Source organism: Aspergillus candidus, assembly GCF_002847045.1.
Source record: "Aspergillus candidus strain CBS 102.13 unplaced genomic scaffold BDW47scaffold_57, whole genome shotgun sequence".
NCBI classification, from domain to species: Eukaryota; Fungi; Ascomycota; class Eurotiomycetes; order Eurotiales; family Aspergillaceae; genus Aspergillus; species Aspergillus candidus.
In genome coordinates, this window is record NW_020194062.1 from 120,350 (window position 1) to 140,167 (window position 19,818).

A 19,818-nucleotide genomic window follows, 5' to 3' on the forward strand; every position below is an offset into this window, starting at 1 on the left:
ATATTTAATGAACCCAGAGTGCAATACAACACATACCCTCTGTAGACAATGCAATTAGACATTATGATTATTCTATGAAATTGATTTTTTTGTACACACGGGAATATTGCGGGAAACAATTCCGCTTCCCATGTTGAGGCACGACGTGCACAGTATAGATTGGGAATGATCAGCCATTGACTATTTACCTGTAGCGGGTATGCTTCTACCACAAATACTCGCGGTGAGAAGCAATCCCACCCAGCTAAGGTGAACGCACAGCTGGTGGAACCGGTGACTGATGACGGAACGGTCGAACAAGAAGCCTGAGCGTGGGGCCGAGTACTTTTCGGCACATATAGGCTCACCTACATGGGACGAAACCCCGACTATCATACCAGATCACCCATGAAAACGTCGCGATAGGAATGTCATTTTAGAATGACGCTGCTTTGCTAGGAAATTATCCTCCGCCTGAAGGAGCACGGAACCTTGTGGTCGTTAGACTTAATGTCCGGGTGATAAGGGAGGCGAACCTACCTAGAGTGAAATCCACGAGTGAGTCAGGGGTGATCGTGGCCGGAGCCGACACGGAGTCGTTCCCAGCCCACGGCCCGGTTTCTCGCTGGACGACGGTCACCAGCTCGCGGAGCAGGGCTAGGTCAAAATACGGGGGGATGTTTTGGCTGGGTCTGTGGCTGAAGATCCGTCTGTCGATGGCGGATGGCTGCATGACCAGTTGACGGGGGGTAGTATCAACCTGAATGTAAATGATCTTGTCAGGAGTTTGAGAGATATTGAAGATGGCAGGCGGACTAACAAAGTTTCCTTCCGGGAGCGCCTTAATCCGATCGAGATAATCCCTGCATATCTGAACAGGGATGTGCTTATCATGGTGGTGTGGGGACGCATGGCCGAATGCTTCGGCCGGTAGAACCGGGAGGGACGAGGGTCCGGTCCGGCACTCGGTATAGAGAGGGCTGATAGGGAACTCCCTCTCGAGGTGAGTGTCGCAGGCGATACCGGGGGCGGCGCGACCATGGCAAAGGTGATCTTCGTGGATGCGCGCGAAATCGCAGTAAACCTTAATAGGGGGAATCTTGTGGTTTGCAGAGGGGTTTCGTAATGCGGCAATGCTACCGAAGAGGGCCTCCATCGCGTGGTAAACGGGATGGTCGTGTGCGACATGGGGGAGGTGATGATGATGCGGGTGCGATACGAGGGGGGCGAACACCTTATTCAAGAGATCGAGCTGACCTTGGTGTTGGATTGACGGGGCTGTTGTGTGTTTGAGGGCGTGGAGGGTGGCTAGGGCGCTCTGGGCCATGCTCATGGTTTGGTCCATGCCGCGGTGGATAAGAGCATGATTGTCTACAGGTCAATATTAGTAGGTTTAGTAAGAGGTTGATTGTCTCCAAGTTGAAACTAGCGACCTGAGCATACCACCTTGCTTGTGGGCTGAGCCACAGGACGAGTCCACGGTCCATGAGGTGACTGGGGTGAGGGAAACAGCAAATAAAAACAGCGAGCGGGCTCTCATCGCGTGGGAAGGAGGGGGTGTATCAAATCAAAGGATGTCATCGAGGAAGGCGTTGACCATCCAGAAGATAGTTGTAATGACACAGTCCAAAAGCATGATGGGAATTAGCAGAAAGAAAACAACAAGAAGAAGAATGGAAGAAAATAAGATATAGAAGCTACTGCAAGCTGCAAGTCCAAGGGGCAGGGGATATGCGGGCGATCAGTACCAAACAGTCCAATGAAGGCCACTGAATTGAACATGAGATGTTCACCATGGATGATCGACAGGGTCGACCAGAATAAGCACCGGTAGGAGGGACTAGTCGGGTAGTTAATAGTGTGGTTCGCTGATGGGGGAATTGGGATGTCACATCTCATGCCACGATGGACGGTGACCGTGGCCCACAGCGGGTGACTGAATGACGATCACCATGGGCCGTAGTCAAATAACGCAGGGATCGACAGGTTGTCTGTGCAGGGATCGATGGGAAATTTTCTTGTCCCTTGGGTCTATTATGAGGTGTTGGTAGTATTTATTTTGTGGCTATATGGCGAGCTTATGTATCGATCTACGGACAGTCAGAATAACCATTCTAGATGTTGTTAAACAAAGGGCTAAAGGGCTGGAATTTATTGAAAAGGGAAATGAACAAGCGTTCATTTTTCAGTCACCTATCCTATTCCATTTCTATATTCTATTTCGTTTATTGAACACACGGTCGAAATAATGGTTATAAGACTTCTAATCTAACACAAGAGCGCACACGGTTGCAACCTTCAAGGAGGCACGCTGCCATGGCTTTCGCAGCCATCCGAAAACAAGGCTCGTCCCCGATATGTACTTTGAACTAGAATAGGATTGCGGAATGAGAGGGTTAGGAAAACATCTGCCGACGCTGTGTGTAAATATAGCGCACAGTGAAATAGTACAGTTACCAGTCAAACATACTCTAGAGCATAAATAGCTACTTTGAAGTATTTGGATGATCTATTGGTCAGTGTTGATGTCCAGGGTCCTGCGGGCAGGTGACCACGAGGACCCTAATCCTGGTTCCATTCCCATCATGTCCGGTCCCTAAATCCAACTCCAATGCTTGGTGTATAAGATCCAGAAAGATCCTCCTTGGCATCCGGGCCAAGTGTACCTGTCGGCAACGGATTAGATCCGATGATCTGCATCCAAATGTTGGGACCGAAATCAGTCGAACTTCCGGGTAGCCCGATGGACCGGGAAAGAATCCCTCCCGTCGTGGATCAATATGAATATGTGGCACTTTTGGGAGACCGAGAAGACACAGACATACCGTGTTATCCCCTAGCAACAGGACTGAAGCAAATACCCGTCTTCCTGGTCTTAACAGGCGCGCACGACCCACTTATCCACCGTCATCAGGGGTGGGAAAACAGTCTGAAGGACGTATTGCTTATTAAAGAGGTGATATAGCAATGCTGGGGTCTAGGAGAATAGACTGAAAGGGTAAGAAGGAATAGTGAGGTATCAGTATGAACCCATAGGGGCCAGCGTGTACGGTGGAATACTTCACCTCAGCACCACGAGGGGGCCATGTCAAATAGCATTATCATTCGCGGGCGGAATGCAGCGACGTAGCGGTGAGAAGATTAGGAACGGAGTATGGGTATGGGCAAATAGATCTATGTGATAGAAGGCCCGTAGTATCGGGGATTAACCACGGCCTGTGCCATTTACCTGAGTCAATATATAGAACAAATAATACCGAGTCCAGAGAATAGACCCCATAGCGCGCCCCTGGTCACAGTACCTGGATCACGGTATCCCTTCGAGCCACTCATGAATCCACACCTCTCATATATTCAAGGAAGGTCTCAGTTTCCGGTCAAGATGGAACACTGGACCATAGAGGGACATGGAGGATATTCGGGGAATACTTCAAGTATCCATGATTCTTTGCGCAACTGCTCTCTGTTGAAGCATCCACGCTACGGAACCTAGCCCACAATGTGGGGATGAACTTCGTAGACGAACGAGATGCAGGCCACTGTCGAATTTGTCAGGCCGCTGTTGTCTGTCCCAGACTCCGCCCGTACAAGTGTGGGAAACTCGTGAGGAGTTCAGAGCATTCCAACCATCTCCCTGATCAACGAGCTAGCTTCCAAAATATTGACGTCCCAATCCATCATTATACTCTCTACATAGGACTGCTGCTGCGAGGAATCGACTTCAGAATTTTTAGCAGGACCAGCAGGGCCAAATCACAATCTAAACAAATGTTCTACGGACCCAAGTGGGTCTTATCTATAGAACAGTCAATCTTATTCTTCCCTAAAATTAAGAATCGAGGATTTATCACAGGCTGGTGGGACAGGCGTTTCCAGTCACCCACAATGAAAATGTTTGGACTTGCACAGCATCACACAATAAGACTCACTTATGCCCAATTCCATCTCACGGTCTCCTCATCGCAGTAGTCCCTTCATCCGGAATAGTAAAACGGAGACATGTGGATCAACGGGCGTAGGGTAAAGGCTGTGCCAGACTATGAGATGATGACATACGCACATTCGACAATTTGATCCTATCTCAAGAGAACGAGAACCACCACTCTCCATTGGTAGGAAAGCCCTGTATTAGACCTAACGTTCAACTGAACACATCACAAGCAGGCAAAAACATTCAACGCTCTAGCAATTCACAATGGATATCACAAAAACAAACCATCAACAAGAAAAAGGAAAGCATGTATATATCAATACGGAAGATCAATTCTGCCCCTCACCCTTCAGACCCTCTGGAGCCGCTTCACTAAGAGACGGGGAAGAAGAATCGTCGACCGTCTGCTTCTGCTGCACCCCAGCACCACTCCTCCACACACGGTAAGTCTCGGCAATCTGCTGGAACCCGCCGTCGATAACAGGGTAGAAGATGGCGATGAGCATGGTCAACCACAGCCAGATGATAGAGACGACGACCCACGCGGCGAAGAACTATTGGACAGTTAGTTGACCTGTCCAGTGATAATAACAACAATGATGATGTAGACATACCTTCCGTTCAAACACATATTTTGAGCCATACATAGGCAGCGGCCATATAACCCAATGACCCAGGAACGTGGCAATGGACCAAAACGCAGCAATGCGACCCCACCGCTTCAAGTCCTTGGCCTCGAGTAAAGCCTGCGCCTGGGGGCCATCTTCCAAACGATCACCAGCATCCGAAGAGGGGACCGAGGACGCCGTCTCCTTGTGTTCGTGGTGCACAGTAGTGAGGTTCGCGTCGAGATTCTCGAGGGCAAGTTTCTCCTTGCTGAACTCGGTCCAGTCGTAGTTCTGGGGTCGGATGGCGGTGATGACGACGGAGTAGAGGATGGGGGAGCAGGCAGATGCGACAGTACCGTAGACACATGGGAGAATCTCACCGGTGGCGGCTACGGAGACCGAGCCCGCGAAGTGGTGTGCTGTGCCCAGCCAGACGGCGATACCGGTGGCGAAGCCCATGACGGGAGCGAGGATGGCGGCTGGTTTGCTTTGGCGGCGCCAGAGGATGGTGAATGCCATTGGGAAGACGCCGGGGCAGGTTACAACGCCTAGACAAGCCTGGTTAGTTTTGGATCAGCGTGGCGATCCTGGTAGTGCACTTACCGAGCATGTATAGGGTCCAGCCGAGGTTGACGCCAACGTAGTGAAGCATAGTGCTGAAACCGGCCGAGAAAGCGGCGAAGAAGATAACACCGCAGTGGCTGGCGCGGATGATCTGGCGGTCGGTAGCGTTGCGGTTAAAGTACTCTCGGTAGACGTCGAAACTGAGGATAGAACTGACGGCGATGACTTGGGCGGAGAGTGTGGAGGTGACGGCCATGAAGGTCATGAGGAGCACGGCCGCGGCGCCTCCTTTACCAGCGATTGCCATGGCGGCGTACGGCAAGACCAGGCCGCCACTGACTTCGCTCGACGTCATTCGCTATGGAAACATAAGCAATTGGATCCGACAAAGGCCTGGAAAAGGACTAACTCGGGGATAGGTAGGGAAGCTGGGATGACTCTCAAGCCCAACTGCAACGGAGCTCATGATGGTGCCCAGGGCCCAGGGGATGGCGAAGTAGGCGATGCCACCGATGGTGTATCCCGGCACGACGGAGGACGGCCCAGCGGCGAAGGCCTTGATGAAGTAACTAGTGTCCATCTGGGATGGTCAGAGAGATTATGGACTGCGAAGGTGGAGCAAACTCACGATGACGAGGCCGAAATTGGAGCAGATGTGGAGGATACCAAACAGGATTCCCTGGGAACGTTAGGTACTGGACGTAAGGTCTGTGGTGGGACGACTCACCCCCTTAGATGTCATGGTCAGATACGATCCTTGAGGGTTTCCGGACACGGGATGGTGCTGGGCTGCTGTAACCACTAGGTTGTAGAGACCCTCGATGGATCCGATCTCCTCGTATGTAAAGGCCTTGATGGAAAAATAGCAGGCGATGATCAGGATAATGGCCGTGTGGAAGTAGTCCGTCAAAAACCTGGCTCGTTAGTACTGATATGTAGACAGGGGGAGAGATACTCACGTCGCCTTAATGCCTCCCACAAATGTATAGACCGTAACACCAAGAGGAAGCAGGAAGGTTGCTGCGATGACATGCATCCCGGTCCTATGAATTCGGGTTAGCAAAGGTGTCGTGACCAAGCTCCCGCATTCACTCACATGGCGGAGATGACGGCAGCGGCACCCAACAACATGTTGGCGCACGCGAAGATGTTGTTGACCAGACACAACGCCATGTATACAATGTGTGCGGCTCGCCCATATCGGATGCGAACCACCTCGAGCGACGTATGAGCCTCGGGGATCTTGCGCTTGCAGGAGATTCCGAGCAAGGCGAAAAACACGATCATGGGGCTGCACCCGGCAGCGAACCAAAATGGACCCGACAAACCATAATCGTATCCGACGAAAGACGATCCTAGCAGGGCTGTTGTCCAAAGCCATGACTACAGAGGTGAGCGGGATAACGGAATATTGAGGAGATGACATACCGATATGACTGCCGAAGCAGTGAGTCCCCTTCGAACCGACCGATTTGCAGTCATGAACCTGATCCATGTCAATGATGTCGCCCACAGAGCGCTAAGAAAAGCCATACATTTCTGTTTTGCTATTGTCCTCTCCAGCGGTCTGCTTGAGGAACCGCGTCACCAACATCATCGCTGGAAATGTCAGTGATTTGCTGCCCACTGACAACATTGACAAGAAAACTTACCAAAGGCGATGACCAAACCGACGATGACCACAATGACATATCCGACAGCCTGGGAGAGCGGCGGCTGCACGGTGCCACTGCTACTCCGCGCTTGGAGGTCAACCATACTGGATGAAAGACGTGATGAGATTACCGACCACTAAAGACACACCAAATACCAAAGCAAGAGTGATATTAACTGGTAGCTACCTAAGCCAAGCTTCTGGACGCCGGGTGGATATCATCCAGTTAAATAAATCAGGCACACCCCTAGGCACGCAGGACTAAACCACAGCGACGCACAGGGACCCTACGCTGCAAGGATTGATCCCCTGGACAAGCTTATTCTTTGGTAGCTGTCATAGGCTGGTCAGACCGCCCCGCAATGATATGATGGACTATATGAATGAGGTGCTTCTACCCAGGAACCCGGTTCACGGGCCTCTGCTACATTCTTCATGCTCGCTGGGGGGTCGATCCCGGACATCATAGATAAGCAAGATCCAGGATGAAGTCATTGGAAGTGAAATGAGAGAAACCTCGAATTTGAACAGAATTATAGCTGTGATGGGGTCGAAATGTCATCTGGCTGCGAAACCAGACACTTTGCGGGTACTAGGTCCTGTACTGCGACTTAGACTCACGGTACTAGCAATATGCACCATCCACCTGTACCCTGGCCAATTTCTCTCCTTGGCATTTGATCTCAAACTTCTCCCCTATTATTGGGAATCCATATATCTCATTTCGGTCGCGAATGTGAGGTGCGTGAGTTTGCGGATACCAACCAGAGGGGAGTGATTGCGTGATAAGGCGGGTGGGTGACGGGACGGGGAAGATCTTCATCAACGAGCGAACCACCACCGCCAGATCCACGTCCTGCGGCGTCTCCAGCTCTACCGATTTGCGCATCCCTGCATCGCGTCATCGCGTCCCACGCTGATGCCAGTCGGGTATACTGCATCTCTCGGGCGATAGACGCTTGGCCACAGTGTCATACATAGTATCCTATTTCCCACCTACTCAGCCCTCCCCCTCCTCTCCCCGATTGGAAGAACAAACTAGTCTTTCTGATCTCCTGCTATTGTCCAAGTATTCTATTAGACTGCCTCCACAAGATCGAAGGGACTCGATTCGTGATTTTAGCCTGCGATACGCAATCAATCGATTCCGCGCATCCTCAGCCACATCACCATGGCCGAGTCAGCCCCGAAGAAGTCGCTCATCCTCAATGCCTTTGTGGAAATGTGTTCGTACTCCGCCTTCTTTGGATACAGGACCCAGCTTTTTCCTGAGTCAGACCAAGCTCACAACATCCAGGTAGTGGCCACCAGTCGCCCGGACTGTGGCGGCACCCCGAGGATGAGTCGCACCGGTTCAACGACATCGAGCACTGGACCGAGCTAGCGCAGATGCTGGAAAAAGCCAAGTTTCACGGCATCTTCATTGCCGATGTTCTGGGTATGTGTACCTGTCGACCCGACTTGTGGTTTGCATGCTGACCCGCCAGGCTGTTATGATGTATACAAGGGCCCCAGGAACCAGGGCCCCGCCACGGTCTCCGGCGCCCAGTGGCCGGTCAACGAGCCCATGTCGGTTATTCCGGCCATGGCGGCTGTCACAAAGAGCATTGGCTTTGGCGTGACCGTCACGACGACATATGAGCAACCCTACCACCTGGCTCGACGTCTGTCCACGGTGGATCATCTGACCAAGGGACGGTATGTATCCCATGCCCTTCTTCAATAGGTGTATACTAATCTTGCATCACAGTGTCGGATGGAACGTAAGTTACTTATAACAAGGGACGACCGTGAGCTCCACTGACAGGGACAGATTGTGACAGGCTACCTCGACTCCGCCGCCAAAAACCTCGGCTACGCGCAACTCCCCCAGGTTAGCCCTTCTCACCCTCCCTCGTTAACTATTTGGTTAACACCATGCAGCACGACGACCGCTACGCCGTCGCAGAGGAATACGTCAAAGTTGCCTACAAGCTGTGGGAATCGTCCTGGCGATCTGACGCCGTCGTCCTCGACCGCGAGAAGGGAATCTACACCGACCCGGCTCGTGTGCGGGAAATCAACCACGAAGGGAAATACTTCAACGTGCCGGGCCCCCACATCTGCCAGCCCAGCCCACAGCGCACGCCCGTCATCCTGCAAGCAGGCACCTCCAAGGCGGGCAAGACGTTCGCGGCGCAACACGCGGAAGCAATCTTCGTGGCAGGCATGAGCCCCGCCTCGGTGGCCAAGAACGTGGCGGAGATCCGCGAGCTGGCGAAGACCGAGTTCGGTCGCGACCCCAAGAGCATCAAGTTCCTGGCGCTGCTGTGCCCGATTCTAGGCAAGACGGAGGAGGAAGCCGTCGAGAAGTTCAAGTACTTCCGGAGTTTGGGGTCCATCGACGGGGCGCTGGCGCTGTTTGGAGGGTGGACGGGGATTGATCTCGACACGTACGCCGAGGACGAGGAGCTGCGGAACGTGCAGAGCAATGCGATCCGGTGGGTCTCCTTTTGCTCACTGTCGCGATCTATAGTGAAAGAAGCTAACAAGCGTAGGTCTGCGGTCGAAGGATGGTCCAAGGCTGAGCCTGGCCACGCTAAATGGACCAAGAGCACAGTGGGTCAGCACATCACGGTCGGAGGGCTAGGCGCGACGCCCGTCGGCACGCCGCAACAAGTGGCGGACGTGATGGAGCGGTGGGTGAACGAAGCCGACATTGACGGCTTCAACTTGGTACGTATTCCCTTCATATCTACGCAATAGAACACAACGCTAACCCAACCAGGCATACGCGATCAAACCCGGCACGTTCATCGACGTTATCGAGCTGTTGATTCCCGAGCTGCGCCGTCGCGGTCTCTTCTGGGACGACTACGCCGCGCCCAAGGGCACCTATCGCGAGAACTTGTTCCAGCGACCTGGACAGAGTGGCCCGCCGGCGGACCACCCTGCGTCCAAGTACCGCTGGAACGCGGGGGTTGACGCGGCCGACGCGCCTGTTCCGAGCAACTGAACGGACGATGAATTTTGTTATGAGATGACGATGACCCTGTACATTGCCCGGAGATGTTCCTGAGACGGATATATGTAGTTACAAATTACATAGATGGAAAATCTACCTTTCTCCCCAGTGCCTTGGCAACCCAGTAGCCCAGCGCCTTTCGGGCAATATTGTTCGATGACCAATTTCGGTCTGGATGGACACGGTTTGCGAATAGCAGGAAGAACGTGTTTGTCGGGCGGTCGATAACGAGCGTCGTGCCGGTGAAGCCTGTATGACTCGCCGTCTGTCAATTCCATTAGCGCCGCCCACCACAAACCCAACACTCGGGGTGAAATAGATGACGAACCTCCAAACTAGCCATCGGACCAGCAGTATAGTACTGATTGAGCTCGAAACCCAACCCATGCTCATCGCCTTCAAAGCGCTCATTAAAGTTCTTAAACAGCAGATCAACGGTGTCAGGCTTCAGCGCCTCGAAACCCCCATACGAACCACCATTCAGGATCATCTGGCAGAAGATGGCCGTATCGGCGACCGTGGAAAACAAGCCCGCATGGCCCGACACGCCCTCCAGCGACCAGGCGTTCTCATCGTGGACGACGCCGCGGACGGGCTGGGCGCGACCCATGACGTCATCGGGTTGGAATTCCTGGGCCGCGACCCGGGGATACGGAGCGAAGGCGGAGCCCTCGACGTTACCTCGGTTGAAGAAGGTGTCGCGCATGCCCAGCGGGGCGGTATACTCGTTGACGAGCTCGTCGAGACCTTTGCTAGTCACAGTTTCAAGGAGAATGCCGACCGTCATGAAGTTGAGGTCTGAGTAGAGGAATGTCGACCCCGGGGTGTCAGTCAGGGTGTGATTGACCACGGCAGCCTTGCGGTCCTCAACCGTCTTGTATGCTTTGTCGTACAGCGGGGGATCTGGGTCGGCGGGAAAGCCCGACGTGTGAGTGAGAAGCATCTGGAGGGTGATGTCTTCCTTGCCGTTTGCTGCAAAACCCGGCAGGTAGGAGGCGACGGGTGCGTCGAGGGCGACAGTGCCTGCGTCGAGCTGGCGCAAGGCTGCTATCGTGGTGAAGATCTTGGTGAGGCTGGCCATGTCGTAGATGGTGTCTGGCTCGGCTTGGATCTGCTCCGACTCGGGGAGTTTCGTGCCATCGATGTCTGCGTATAGCAGCATCTGACCGGACGCGAAATGCGATACGATGGTGTTGTCGTGGCCGACTGGGGTGAATGAGCATGGCCTCTACCCATCTACTGTGAAGGCATACTCACCGATAACAGCGGTTGACGGCTGGATGGGCCGGACTTCACCGTCCGTAGAGTCCCCATAGTTGGCTGGTTTCTCATACGCCGAGATGTTCTTCTGCATATCCTTTAGGGCCTCCGGGAGAAGACCGACCGATTCGGGCGTCCCGGGGTGCAAGGTATCGTCTGCATGGCGGGTGGCGGCGCCAATCTGTGGTAGGAGACCTCCGAGGAGGAGAGATTTGGCTAGACGCATGGTGATGTTATACTTGGCTGATCACTGCAAATTATCTATTCCCTGCGACGTTCCTGATCATTGTTTATGTACTCTGCTTCCCCGCCCCTATTTCCGGTGGCGGGTGTTGCCGCCGTGGGGATGGCCTCAATCGGTAAGGGAGGTTACATTCAACGGTCGTATATACGAGACGGTCTAGTGATAGTGGATGTTTGATCTCGTGTTTTGATATGGGCGTCCATCGGAGATCCATCCCAATATCTATAAATATATTGATGAACGCATTGTTACCCAAATGTCTCGTGTTTGAACTCAAACAAATGCAGATCAGGTCAAGGCGATTGTATGTCCTCAGTTGCCAAAGCCACAACCATACTAACGATTCAATTCGCGAGGCAACACAATACGAGTCTCGAAGAAGTCCATGGTGGTGTCTTCTCGCACTACTGTAGTGTTGTAGCACGAGACTAGCTGTCTCCCAATCCAAGACATGGTGATTACAACCGCGAGCGCAAGGACGTCTCTCCGTAATTACACTATATTTGCAGGAGTATGGAAATGTATGGTAGCAGGACGGAGCAGGTGATCGTCGAAGCCCTATCCATCCCAACCTCGAGTTTGTGCCGATCGCAACATTAATCACTCATTTCTATCACAACTACCAAATTTCCAATGTCTTGAGGGCCTATATGCAATCCAAAAAGACGAGTCTATGGTGCTAAACCCACACCCAATCTTCAGGCTCCCTCGCCGGCTCATTAGAAGCAGGAATCATCCGAGCCGACAAGTTTGGAGGATTGGGGAATTCCTTATCAAACGGCCACATAGGACGACGAATACGACGATGATCCAACCGTTCCAGATCCTGATCGACCCCTCCTGGGGTCAGACCCAGCATCCAATCTGCCGCCATATTGTGGAGTTCAGGCTCCAGGTACCCGATCTTAACGACCACAATGGCCGCCGAACGCGGGTGCAGTTGTAGGTTTGTGAAGTCGTGCTCATGATGGTACGGTTTCCGCAGTTGGGTCAGGATCGCGAAGACGGTGCCCACCTGGAGGACAGCTTCGACGATAGCATCTCGGTCACCGTGCTTGATAGCATGCACCCGTCCGGTCATGGTGATCGGGCCAGCGTGTAAATCGTCGACCTCGGCTCCAGCAGTGACCGTCACGGTCGCGTCCACCCCTGCCTCGACCATAGTCTGCACCGCCTTGGGCCCTAGCACACTAGCATAGATGACAGTCGGACCGGAAGGACCCTGAAATTCAGAGAACGCCAACAGCTGCGTTAACCCCCACGTGACGTCGCCTGATCCACCAGCGGTGGGATTATCGCCCGAGTCGGAGATAAAGAACGGTCGCGCGGGAGAAGCCAACGCCGTGTTGATACATTCGGCGAAAGACCCCGCAGGACCAACAAAGTGGAACTTGTCGCGATCCTCCCAGAAGTGTTGCGCGAGTTTCTCAGCACCACCGGCCACTGTCTTCCAGTCCCATCCGGTCACCACGACGGCGGCGCGGTTGCGCGGCTCATCGGCCCAGGGATATCCAACCCAGATAGCGGCGTCGATGACATGCGGGAGGGTCTCCACTTGAGGCACGAGCTGGTAGAGGCTTTTGGCGGGGTCCACACGGGTGGATGTTTGTTCCCCGGGAAGTAAGATTGGGACGGGGACCCATGCTTTCAGCGGTCGGGGGATTGGCGGGACGCGACTGAATAGATCGACGAGGTTGCGACAGGCACGCTCTTTGGTCTCGAGCTCATCCTCGTGCGGTGCCGACCGATAGCAAGTAATCAGGTCCGTCTGGTGGGCTAGATCGTGCGACACGTTCCCGTGGAGGTCCATGGAGGCAGAGACCAGGACGTCGGGGCCAATGACCGACCGAACCCGGCCGAGGAGGTCTGACTCCGCGTCATCGAGATCCTGGACGCACATGGCGCCATGGATATCGAGCCAGAGGCCATGGATAGCTGTTGACGCGACTATCTCCCCCAGTCGGTTCAGAATTTCCTCGACCAGGGTCTCGTACACCGATCGCACGACGACGCCCCCTGGGAGGGCGTGGCCGATGAGGGCGCCATGCCAGCTGGCAGCATCACCGAGGGGCCTACCACTTTGCAAAAAGGGATACTCGGTGATAATTTCCTGTCCACGCTTGGGATGGAATGCACCCGGGGTTTTGGTTCGCGCGGGAGAGAACGTGGATGTTTCACAGGCGAGGCCGGCAATGGCGATAACCGGACGTATGGACATGATGGGGTCTCCTTTGCGGAGTTGAATGGATGAGTAGTTGCCTATAGACGACGGCTAGGTTAGATGGCATGAATCTGTGGTGTAGAAGGAGGGACATCAGCTCCCAGAGGCATAGGTTGGGCCGCCGTATCTACCGATCTTGATGACATGAAGCATGCCGTGGTGCCTTCCCCGCACTTATCTCATCTTGCGTCTTCCCCTCCACTTGGTCAAGATGGTGATACCTCCTTCGTTTATGATCCAGAGAATTTTCCGTTAGTCGTCATGGGCAGTTTAAGGCGTTTCAGGCCGCAAGGGTGGCTAAATTAGAACAAATGGAGGCAGAAAATCACTAGCTACTAGCGGTGATGATCTCTGGTCAGGGAAGTGTGGACACGTGGTGTTGAAGCATGTTGACAGTTAGATGGAACATTTCATAATTGTTTTGCATGATATGACAATGTTATAGCTAGTTTGTCTGCTGCTAAACTCATCTTCCCATCAAAAGGTAGTTTGCTGGCTATTTACACAGCCTCATGTCTTAGCCCTAGTTGCAGTTTTCCACCATGATCCATGATGTTAGTTGTCCAACTTTTATGGAAAACCTGTCGCAGCTTCAAGTAATTCTCCAGCGAAATACCTTCCATTCAATCTGAAGCCTACTGACTCGCAAGACATGAATTATGTTACCGTCTTATATGGCATAACGTTCACTTTCGGAGCAACAGGTTGGAATCTACACGCCCGCCATGAACTTTCCTTCTACACAGACGGAGAATATCACACACTTTGGTCAAGTTTGGAGATCACTTGAGAACAGAAAAACATTGTTTACATCAAATTTGGGCTTCTGCTCATGTTCTTTGACAGACGTTTTCTTTAAAAATTTCACGTGCTATTAAATCTGTTTTCAAGGTGCTTTTCATCTTTGAATCACTCTATGGGTGCCATCAATCTCCACGGAATATCTAGCGTTTGATACAATTGACTGCCCATTTGGACCTGTATTATCAAATAACTCGAGTCGTTAACGGAGTGTCCCAGGGGCGTGGATACCCCATCTCAGCTGGTATTCTCACACTCTCTGATAGTCCCTTCCAGAAGACTTGGCGGTTTTCAATAAGAACTAGCGGCTGAAAGTGATAGTGCTTGCAAAGTGGTAATCTAGCTACCAATAGATATCTGATTCAAGTTTGTGACTCTTTACAGGGTGTACTATCTAATGACATCTTTTATCTCCGGAGAGGGGACTGTCGGTGCTTGCCTCATCCCCGCTCCTAAAAACTCACACAAATCACTTGCTATTCCGAAGATCCGATAGAGGTTTATCAAGCCATGATGCTTGAGACTCTTTCTGAGAAAGTCTCTTCCACGCGGGCAGAAACGGGATCCCATGCTAACAATTGAAGATCCAGCTCTCGTTCGAACTTTCGAGTCTAGGACCAAACTCGATCACACATCGGCAATATCGGCCCACCTTAACAAGTAGATGCATAAGTCCACCCCAATATTCAACGCCTAGATGACATATTCCATCTTAGTGGGTTCCAGCTGTTTCGATTAACAGGAACATACACTTGACGATTGAATTCGTCAAAACAGGCCTTTCAGCTACCTAGGTACAGTGTACGAAGTACACTATCTTGCACGTAAACTCCAGAGGATTAGGTGGGTCCAGGGTCCACCGGCTCGGATAGAAGTCAGAAGAGGAAACTACTCGCAAAGCGTGGTCCCCACTTCTTGATAATCCCTAACTGGTGTGCTACGCTATCCGCGGACAGACAGGAGTCTACAATATAGAGACTTATCCCGAGCTTACCTCATTTTAACTACCTGCCGAGCGAGACAAAAAAGAAGAAGAAGAGAGATAACAAGAAAGGGGGATTCTCGCAAGTCTTTCTATGCAATTCCGGATCTATCATATTCTGGACGACCAGGAAATGACGCTGGACTGGCAGTGAACTATCGCTAGATGCAAGAATTCTTTGTTGAATATTCTTGAATAATCCCATGCATCACTCTTCAACCTCCCATCACAACAGGTCCACACGATTGCTGTCTATAAAAACAGCGATATTGGCAAACTTCGGCCCGAATTCAAAATCCACCGTTGTACCCTTTGTCAAGTAGATGAATTGCCCCGCATTGAGAACAAAATGGTCACCACCATGAACATTCATTCTAACCCACCCCGCAGTCACGTAGAAAAATTCATCGCACGGGTAGGTGAGAGTGGCGGTTCCGGATTCTGTAGCAGCAGCAGCGACAATATTCCCGTCTTCCGAGCGGTAGATCACCGACTTGGAGCCGCCATACTCGGGCAACGGCTCCCAAGGAAACGAGGTATAAGGACCATAAGGAATAGACGCGGGGGATTGGGACCCATGCAGATTCGGAGTCGAGGGCGCCATTCTGAATATAAGCCACTTGGCCGGTTTGAAGGCTGTCTGGAGGCTCGTCGAAAGTGATCGTATGGGGGTATTTGGTTTTTTTTCCAATGGCTGGCATGATTCTATTTAAATAAACATCAGGATGGCCTTTCGCATCCCATACACATGTTGCATCTGTTCCCGATCGCTTCGCACCTAGAATTGGAAGGTGGTAAGGGATGAAACGCACATGCGAGCCGGTCAGGCCCCACCACCACGATCCAACCACCTACGTATCGCGAATTGAGGCATTGCTTCTGTATAGGATACTATTTTGGTTGAAGATTTTGCCTCGGCTACCTCACACAAAATTCCACGTTAGAATGCTCACCGTGTCGCGCCACGACGACAATTGTCTCTTTCAATGGCGTCTCCTATTCAAATGTAATGTGACAGACGGATCTCCCGAATACAAGGTCATCCCTGAGTGACGCGTCTTGGCTATGTGAGTAGCAAATATACTGTACAGTCATCTGCAACAACATCAGACAAAAGCGCTTCGCTTATAATCCAAAAAGGGAATATCTACTTCAAGTGTGGGGTTCCTAGTGCGGGGTCACCTGGCGACCCCTTGAGCTAGAGGGGGACCCAAGCTGACATTGGCACACAAATCATAGATAAGTGAATATGGGAGGACTGGCATAAAATGGTCAATACCATCCTATCGTTCTCCCAAGGTCCTATGGTGTTGGGCTTTCCTGTGTCTCTCCAAAAGTTAGCTTGTGCCTGTGGCGTATGATGTTTATCTCCCCGCACTTGATCAGACTTGCCTAAAACAGTCAAAATGCGATGGGGATACCAGTTGGCGCGGACATATGCAGCAAGTAAATCCACTCTCATTCACACTTTCCATCTTGAGCGATCTGCCGTATGTTTCTAGTGGCCCTATTATGGGTTGATGGTCTTAACCGGTCAGATAATTCAACACGAAGAACAAGGTATTTATGAATGCGAGTCTCCAAGCGCCATCCATGCCCAACTGGTCCAAGTCTGAGAAAGAACACACGTTGCGGCCCAGTATGAAGATCGCAATTGCCGTTGTCGGAGATCTTGGAGCTTGTTTCATTGAGGAGCTCAGTAAATCATCACATGAGGTTGTGATGCTGACCCGATCTGCCGCAAAATCATTTCAAGTCCCCAATGTTCAAGTCAGAGCTACCAATTATACGGTGGATGACTTGAAAGAGAAGCTCGACGATTTTGATGCTATCATTTCTACCCTCGATGGATCCAACGATGAAAATATCACATGCTTTCTCGCGATCCTCGAAGCCTCCCGTTTGACTCCCAGATGCAAGCGCTATATCCCTTCGGCGTGGACGATCAATATGCAAGATTTCCCGGATCAAGAGTTATATCTCTCGAGGTCACGAACGGCCGTCCTCGAGCGTTTACGGAAGCAAGCTACAATCAAATGGTCATTCATCTGCAATGGATGGTTCATGGACTATCTTGTACCAGCGTCAAAGCGTTATTAAGGAGATATTGGGAATGAGTGGATTATGAATCACGAAGAGCGAATCTTCGATCTATACGGGGATGGGCTGCAATAGATCACCTTGACATCGGCTCGCGACATCGTTCAGGCGGCAGTCGCGCTTCTGCAGGCGGACCATACTCCCTAGGCGGAGTTCACCTATATTGCTGGCCAAACAGTGACACCAAGGGAGCTTTTTGCTATTGTGAAGGAAGATCCCAAATTGACACCTCGAAAAAGCTATCTAGAGGGCATATGGATGTACTTTGATTGAAGTTTTGTGAATTATAGCATCAAGTGCCGGGAGGCTTTCCGAAATTGGTGTTCGAACACCTTGATATGTACATATGGAGGAAGTGCCCATGTAATTAAGGATTGGTTGACACTACAAGGAAATGTACCTGGTGAAAGATCGTACCAAGACCCAGATATTGTGAACATTGCAAAGGGCGGCTGCTTGGTCAAGTATGCTGGCGCCTGTGAGTAAAATATATATGGACACGATTAGGAAAATTTGTCCAATAGATAGATCCAGAACACGTACAATTATAGTAATATATCGTAGAAGAGTAATAAGATAAGACAACCCAATTACTTATAGATAATAGAAAGTCTGAAGAAGTAGTACCCTAACCAACAAAAGAAGCAGAATGTATATTCTCCGACACGCGTGTGTGTGTATATAACAAGGATCAAATTTATGCATCATGACTAAGCTAGATGCCCATAACAGCCACTAAGAGCAGTTCAAATTCTGCATTAAAAAAAGCTTTGTCACTATGCACAGGAGAAAACACCACGCTAATCCCCCCTGAACCCACAATCCGATCATGTGGAGAACAGCCATTTCATCTCCAAGATGGAACCCCCCAGACCAAGCTGAGATGCCCCCAATCCGCCTGCACCGGCGAAGCGCCGTAATGGCCGCCGCGGCTGCGGCGGCAGGCATGGCGGTGGCATACAACGTAGGCGCAGCATTAATCGCCCATTACGTGCAGCAGCGGGGACGACGGCGGCTGCGCGATGACGACTCCCCACCGCGATGGGCGCCTCGGGACAAAGACGCGCGCCACCGTCCGCGGTCAATGAAGGATTTGGACGACGCGACAGCGACTACCACCACCATGTCGAACTCCGCGCTGTTGGAAATCGCTTGTTTTAGCGGAGAGTCGGCTTTGATTGCTGCGAGGGCGGGGGCCGATCGGATTGAGTGCGTGGTTCTTCCTTACTTTTCTCCCCTCCCCCCCCTCGCTGCCGAGTAAGGGGCGGCGGGGTGGTGACCAGTAGCCCAGAGGTATCAAATAACTAACCCCTAGCAGGCTATGCTCGGACTACGCATCCGGGGGGCTGACACCGTCAGCGGAGACGGTCGCGTCGGTGAAAGCCCAGGTTACGGTTCCGGTGTATGTGATGATCCGGCCTCATGCGCGGGACTTTTTCTACGAGGAGGTCGAGTATGTAGAGATGCAAGCCACGATGGCGAAGATGAAAGAGGCGGGCGCCGATGGGTTTGTCTTCGGGATTCTGCGACGAACAGACGCAGATGAAGGAAGCCCGCTGGTCGACATATCCAGGAACAAAATGCTGGTTGACCTCGCTGACGGACGACCATGCACTTTTCACCGGGCATTTGACCTGATCCCGGAGGCAGAGTGGGAGCGTGCCGTGGATGACATTGCCGCGTGTGGGTTCCAGTCTATTCTTACGTGTGGAGGCCCTCCAGGGAAGAAGGCGAGCGACTGCGTTGAGCCGTTAGGGAGACTGGTCCAACGGCAGCAGGAGCGGCGCGAGCAGAACTCGGAGTCTGAAACGGTCATTCCGCAGATTATTGTCGGTGGGGGGGTACGGTCGACTAATGTGTCGGGGATTTATCGCTCGGTCCAGGCTGATGCGTTTCATTCTGCGGCGCTGGAGGGCAAGAAGGCGTATGTGAGCCGGGGAGAAGTGCGCAGGATACGAGGCGCGATGGATCGGGTGATACGCGTCCGGAATTGGGAGTCTTCGGTTGAACCCTGGAATGAGGATGCCCCGACTGATGCGGTGACAATTTAAGATGATCAAGTATGTCTATATCATTCCATGTTGGCGTCAATTCTGTTAATACAAATACCTTCGAGTGTACATGAGTATAGTTCTCCCGTTATATACCATGAACAAACCACCACAGAAAAATATATTGAGCCTGAATTCAATCAGACAGCATATACCAACCTAGCGCTAAGTTCTGAGATTGACCGTGTAAGTCGTTCTCGTATACACATTTGGAAATGTCACTGTCAGAGCCAAAATGCAAGGGCTAGGCAGCAGTGCTGTCCAGGCCCAAGTCTCTGATCTTCTATATCCGTATGCTCCCGACGCGCATGTTAGGTGGCAAGCATGTTGCCACTGGGGATTTGCAATATACTCAAATTGGAAAAACCATCACATCCAAGACAGACATTCGGGACAAATGTAACCCGTGGAACTATTCT

The 19,818-nt window shown here is 51.9% G+C and overlaps 7 protein-coding genes across 7 annotated transcripts; 2 read left to right on the forward strand and 5 right to left on the reverse strand.

The window, feature by feature from the left end:
* Positions 1-381: 381 nt before the first annotated feature.
* On the reverse strand, positions 382-1,312 carry BDW47DRAFT_128787 (uncharacterized protein; the record flags this gene model as incomplete). Its single annotated transcript, XM_024816904.1, has 2 exons — positions 382-470; positions 520-1,312. The coding sequence occupies 2 exons, from the start codon at positions 1,310-1,312 to the stop codon at positions 382-384; spliced, it is 882 nt and encodes a 293-aa protein (XP_024668775.1).
* A 2,834-nt stretch (positions 1,313-4,146) lies between these two features.
* On the reverse strand, positions 4,147-6,840 carry BDW47DRAFT_134076 (sodium:solute symporter family protein; the record flags this gene model as incomplete). Its single annotated transcript, XM_024818008.1, has 11 exons — positions 4,147-4,464; positions 4,525-5,066; positions 5,122-5,440; positions 5,492-5,662; positions 5,711-5,761; positions 5,810-5,996; positions 6,042-6,125; positions 6,179-6,465; positions 6,511-6,568; positions 6,618-6,681; positions 6,735-6,840. 11 exons carry the CDS (start codon positions 6,838-6,840, stop codon positions 4,240-4,242), a joined length of 2,094 nt encoding a protein of 697 aa, XP_024668776.1. The 3' UTR covers positions 4,147-4,239.
* An 823-nt stretch (positions 6,841-7,663) lies between these two features.
* Positions 7,664-9,809, forward strand: BDW47DRAFT_111627 (LLM class flavin-dependent oxidoreductase). The gene is made up of 8 exons (XM_024813989.1): positions 7,664-7,962; positions 8,034-8,174; positions 8,224-8,434; positions 8,487-8,499; positions 8,550-8,609; positions 8,660-9,216; positions 9,274-9,451; positions 9,504-9,809. Exons 1-8 carry the CDS (start codon positions 7,908-7,910, stop codon positions 9,729-9,731), a joined length of 1,443 nt encoding a protein of 480 aa, XP_024668777.1. The 5' UTR covers positions 7,664-7,907; the 3' UTR covers positions 9,732-9,809.
* A 7-nt stretch (positions 9,810-9,816) lies between these two features.
* BDW47DRAFT_120119 (serine hydrolase domain-containing protein) lies at positions 9,817-11,094 on the reverse strand (the record flags this gene model as incomplete). Its single annotated transcript, XM_024815446.1, has 3 exons — positions 9,817-10,005; positions 10,069-10,946; positions 10,998-11,094. 3 exons carry the CDS (start codon positions 11,092-11,094, stop codon positions 9,817-9,819), a joined length of 1,164 nt encoding a protein of 387 aa, XP_024668778.1.
* A 793-nt stretch (positions 11,095-11,887) lies between these two features.
* BDW47DRAFT_134082 (M81 family metallopeptidase) lies at positions 11,888-13,462 on the reverse strand (the record flags this gene model as incomplete). The annotated part of the gene is made up of 1 exon (XM_024818009.1): positions 11,888-13,462. The coding sequence occupies one exon, from the start codon at positions 13,460-13,462 to the stop codon at positions 11,924-11,926; it is 1,539 nt and encodes a 512-aa protein (XP_024668779.1). The 3' UTR covers positions 11,888-11,923.
* A 2,012-nt stretch (positions 13,463-15,474) lies between these two features.
* On the reverse strand, positions 15,475-15,852 carry BDW47DRAFT_128792 (uncharacterized protein; the record flags this gene model as incomplete). The annotated part of the gene is made up of 1 exon (XM_024816905.1): positions 15,475-15,852. The coding sequence occupies one exon, from the start codon at positions 15,850-15,852 to the stop codon at positions 15,475-15,477; it is 378 nt and encodes a 125-aa protein (XP_024668780.1).
* A 2,379-nt stretch (positions 15,853-18,231) lies between these two features.
* On the forward strand, positions 18,232-19,399 carry BDW47DRAFT_128793 (copper homeostasis protein CutC; the record flags this gene model as incomplete). Its single annotated transcript, XM_024816906.1, has 2 exons — positions 18,232-18,557; positions 18,667-19,399. 2 exons carry the CDS (start codon positions 18,232-18,234, stop codon positions 19,397-19,399), a joined length of 1,059 nt encoding a protein of 352 aa, XP_024668781.1.
* Positions 19,400-19,818: the final 419 nt, after the last annotated feature.

Bases quoted from the DNA above. Each gene is read 5' to 3' on its own strand.
- BDW47DRAFT_111627 (XM_024813989.1), top strand. From the start codon at position 7,908: ATGGCCGAGTCAGCCCCGAAGAAGTCGCTCATCCTCAATGCCTTTGTG. The intron at 8,175-8,223 runs GTATGTGTACCT...CTGACCCGCCAG, and splicing joins CTTCATTGCCGATGTTCTGG to GCTGTTATGATGTATACAAG. The intron at 9,217-9,273 runs GTGGGTCTCCTT...TAACAAGCGTAG, and splicing joins GTGCAGAGCAATGCGATCCG to GTCTGCGGTCGAAGGATGGT.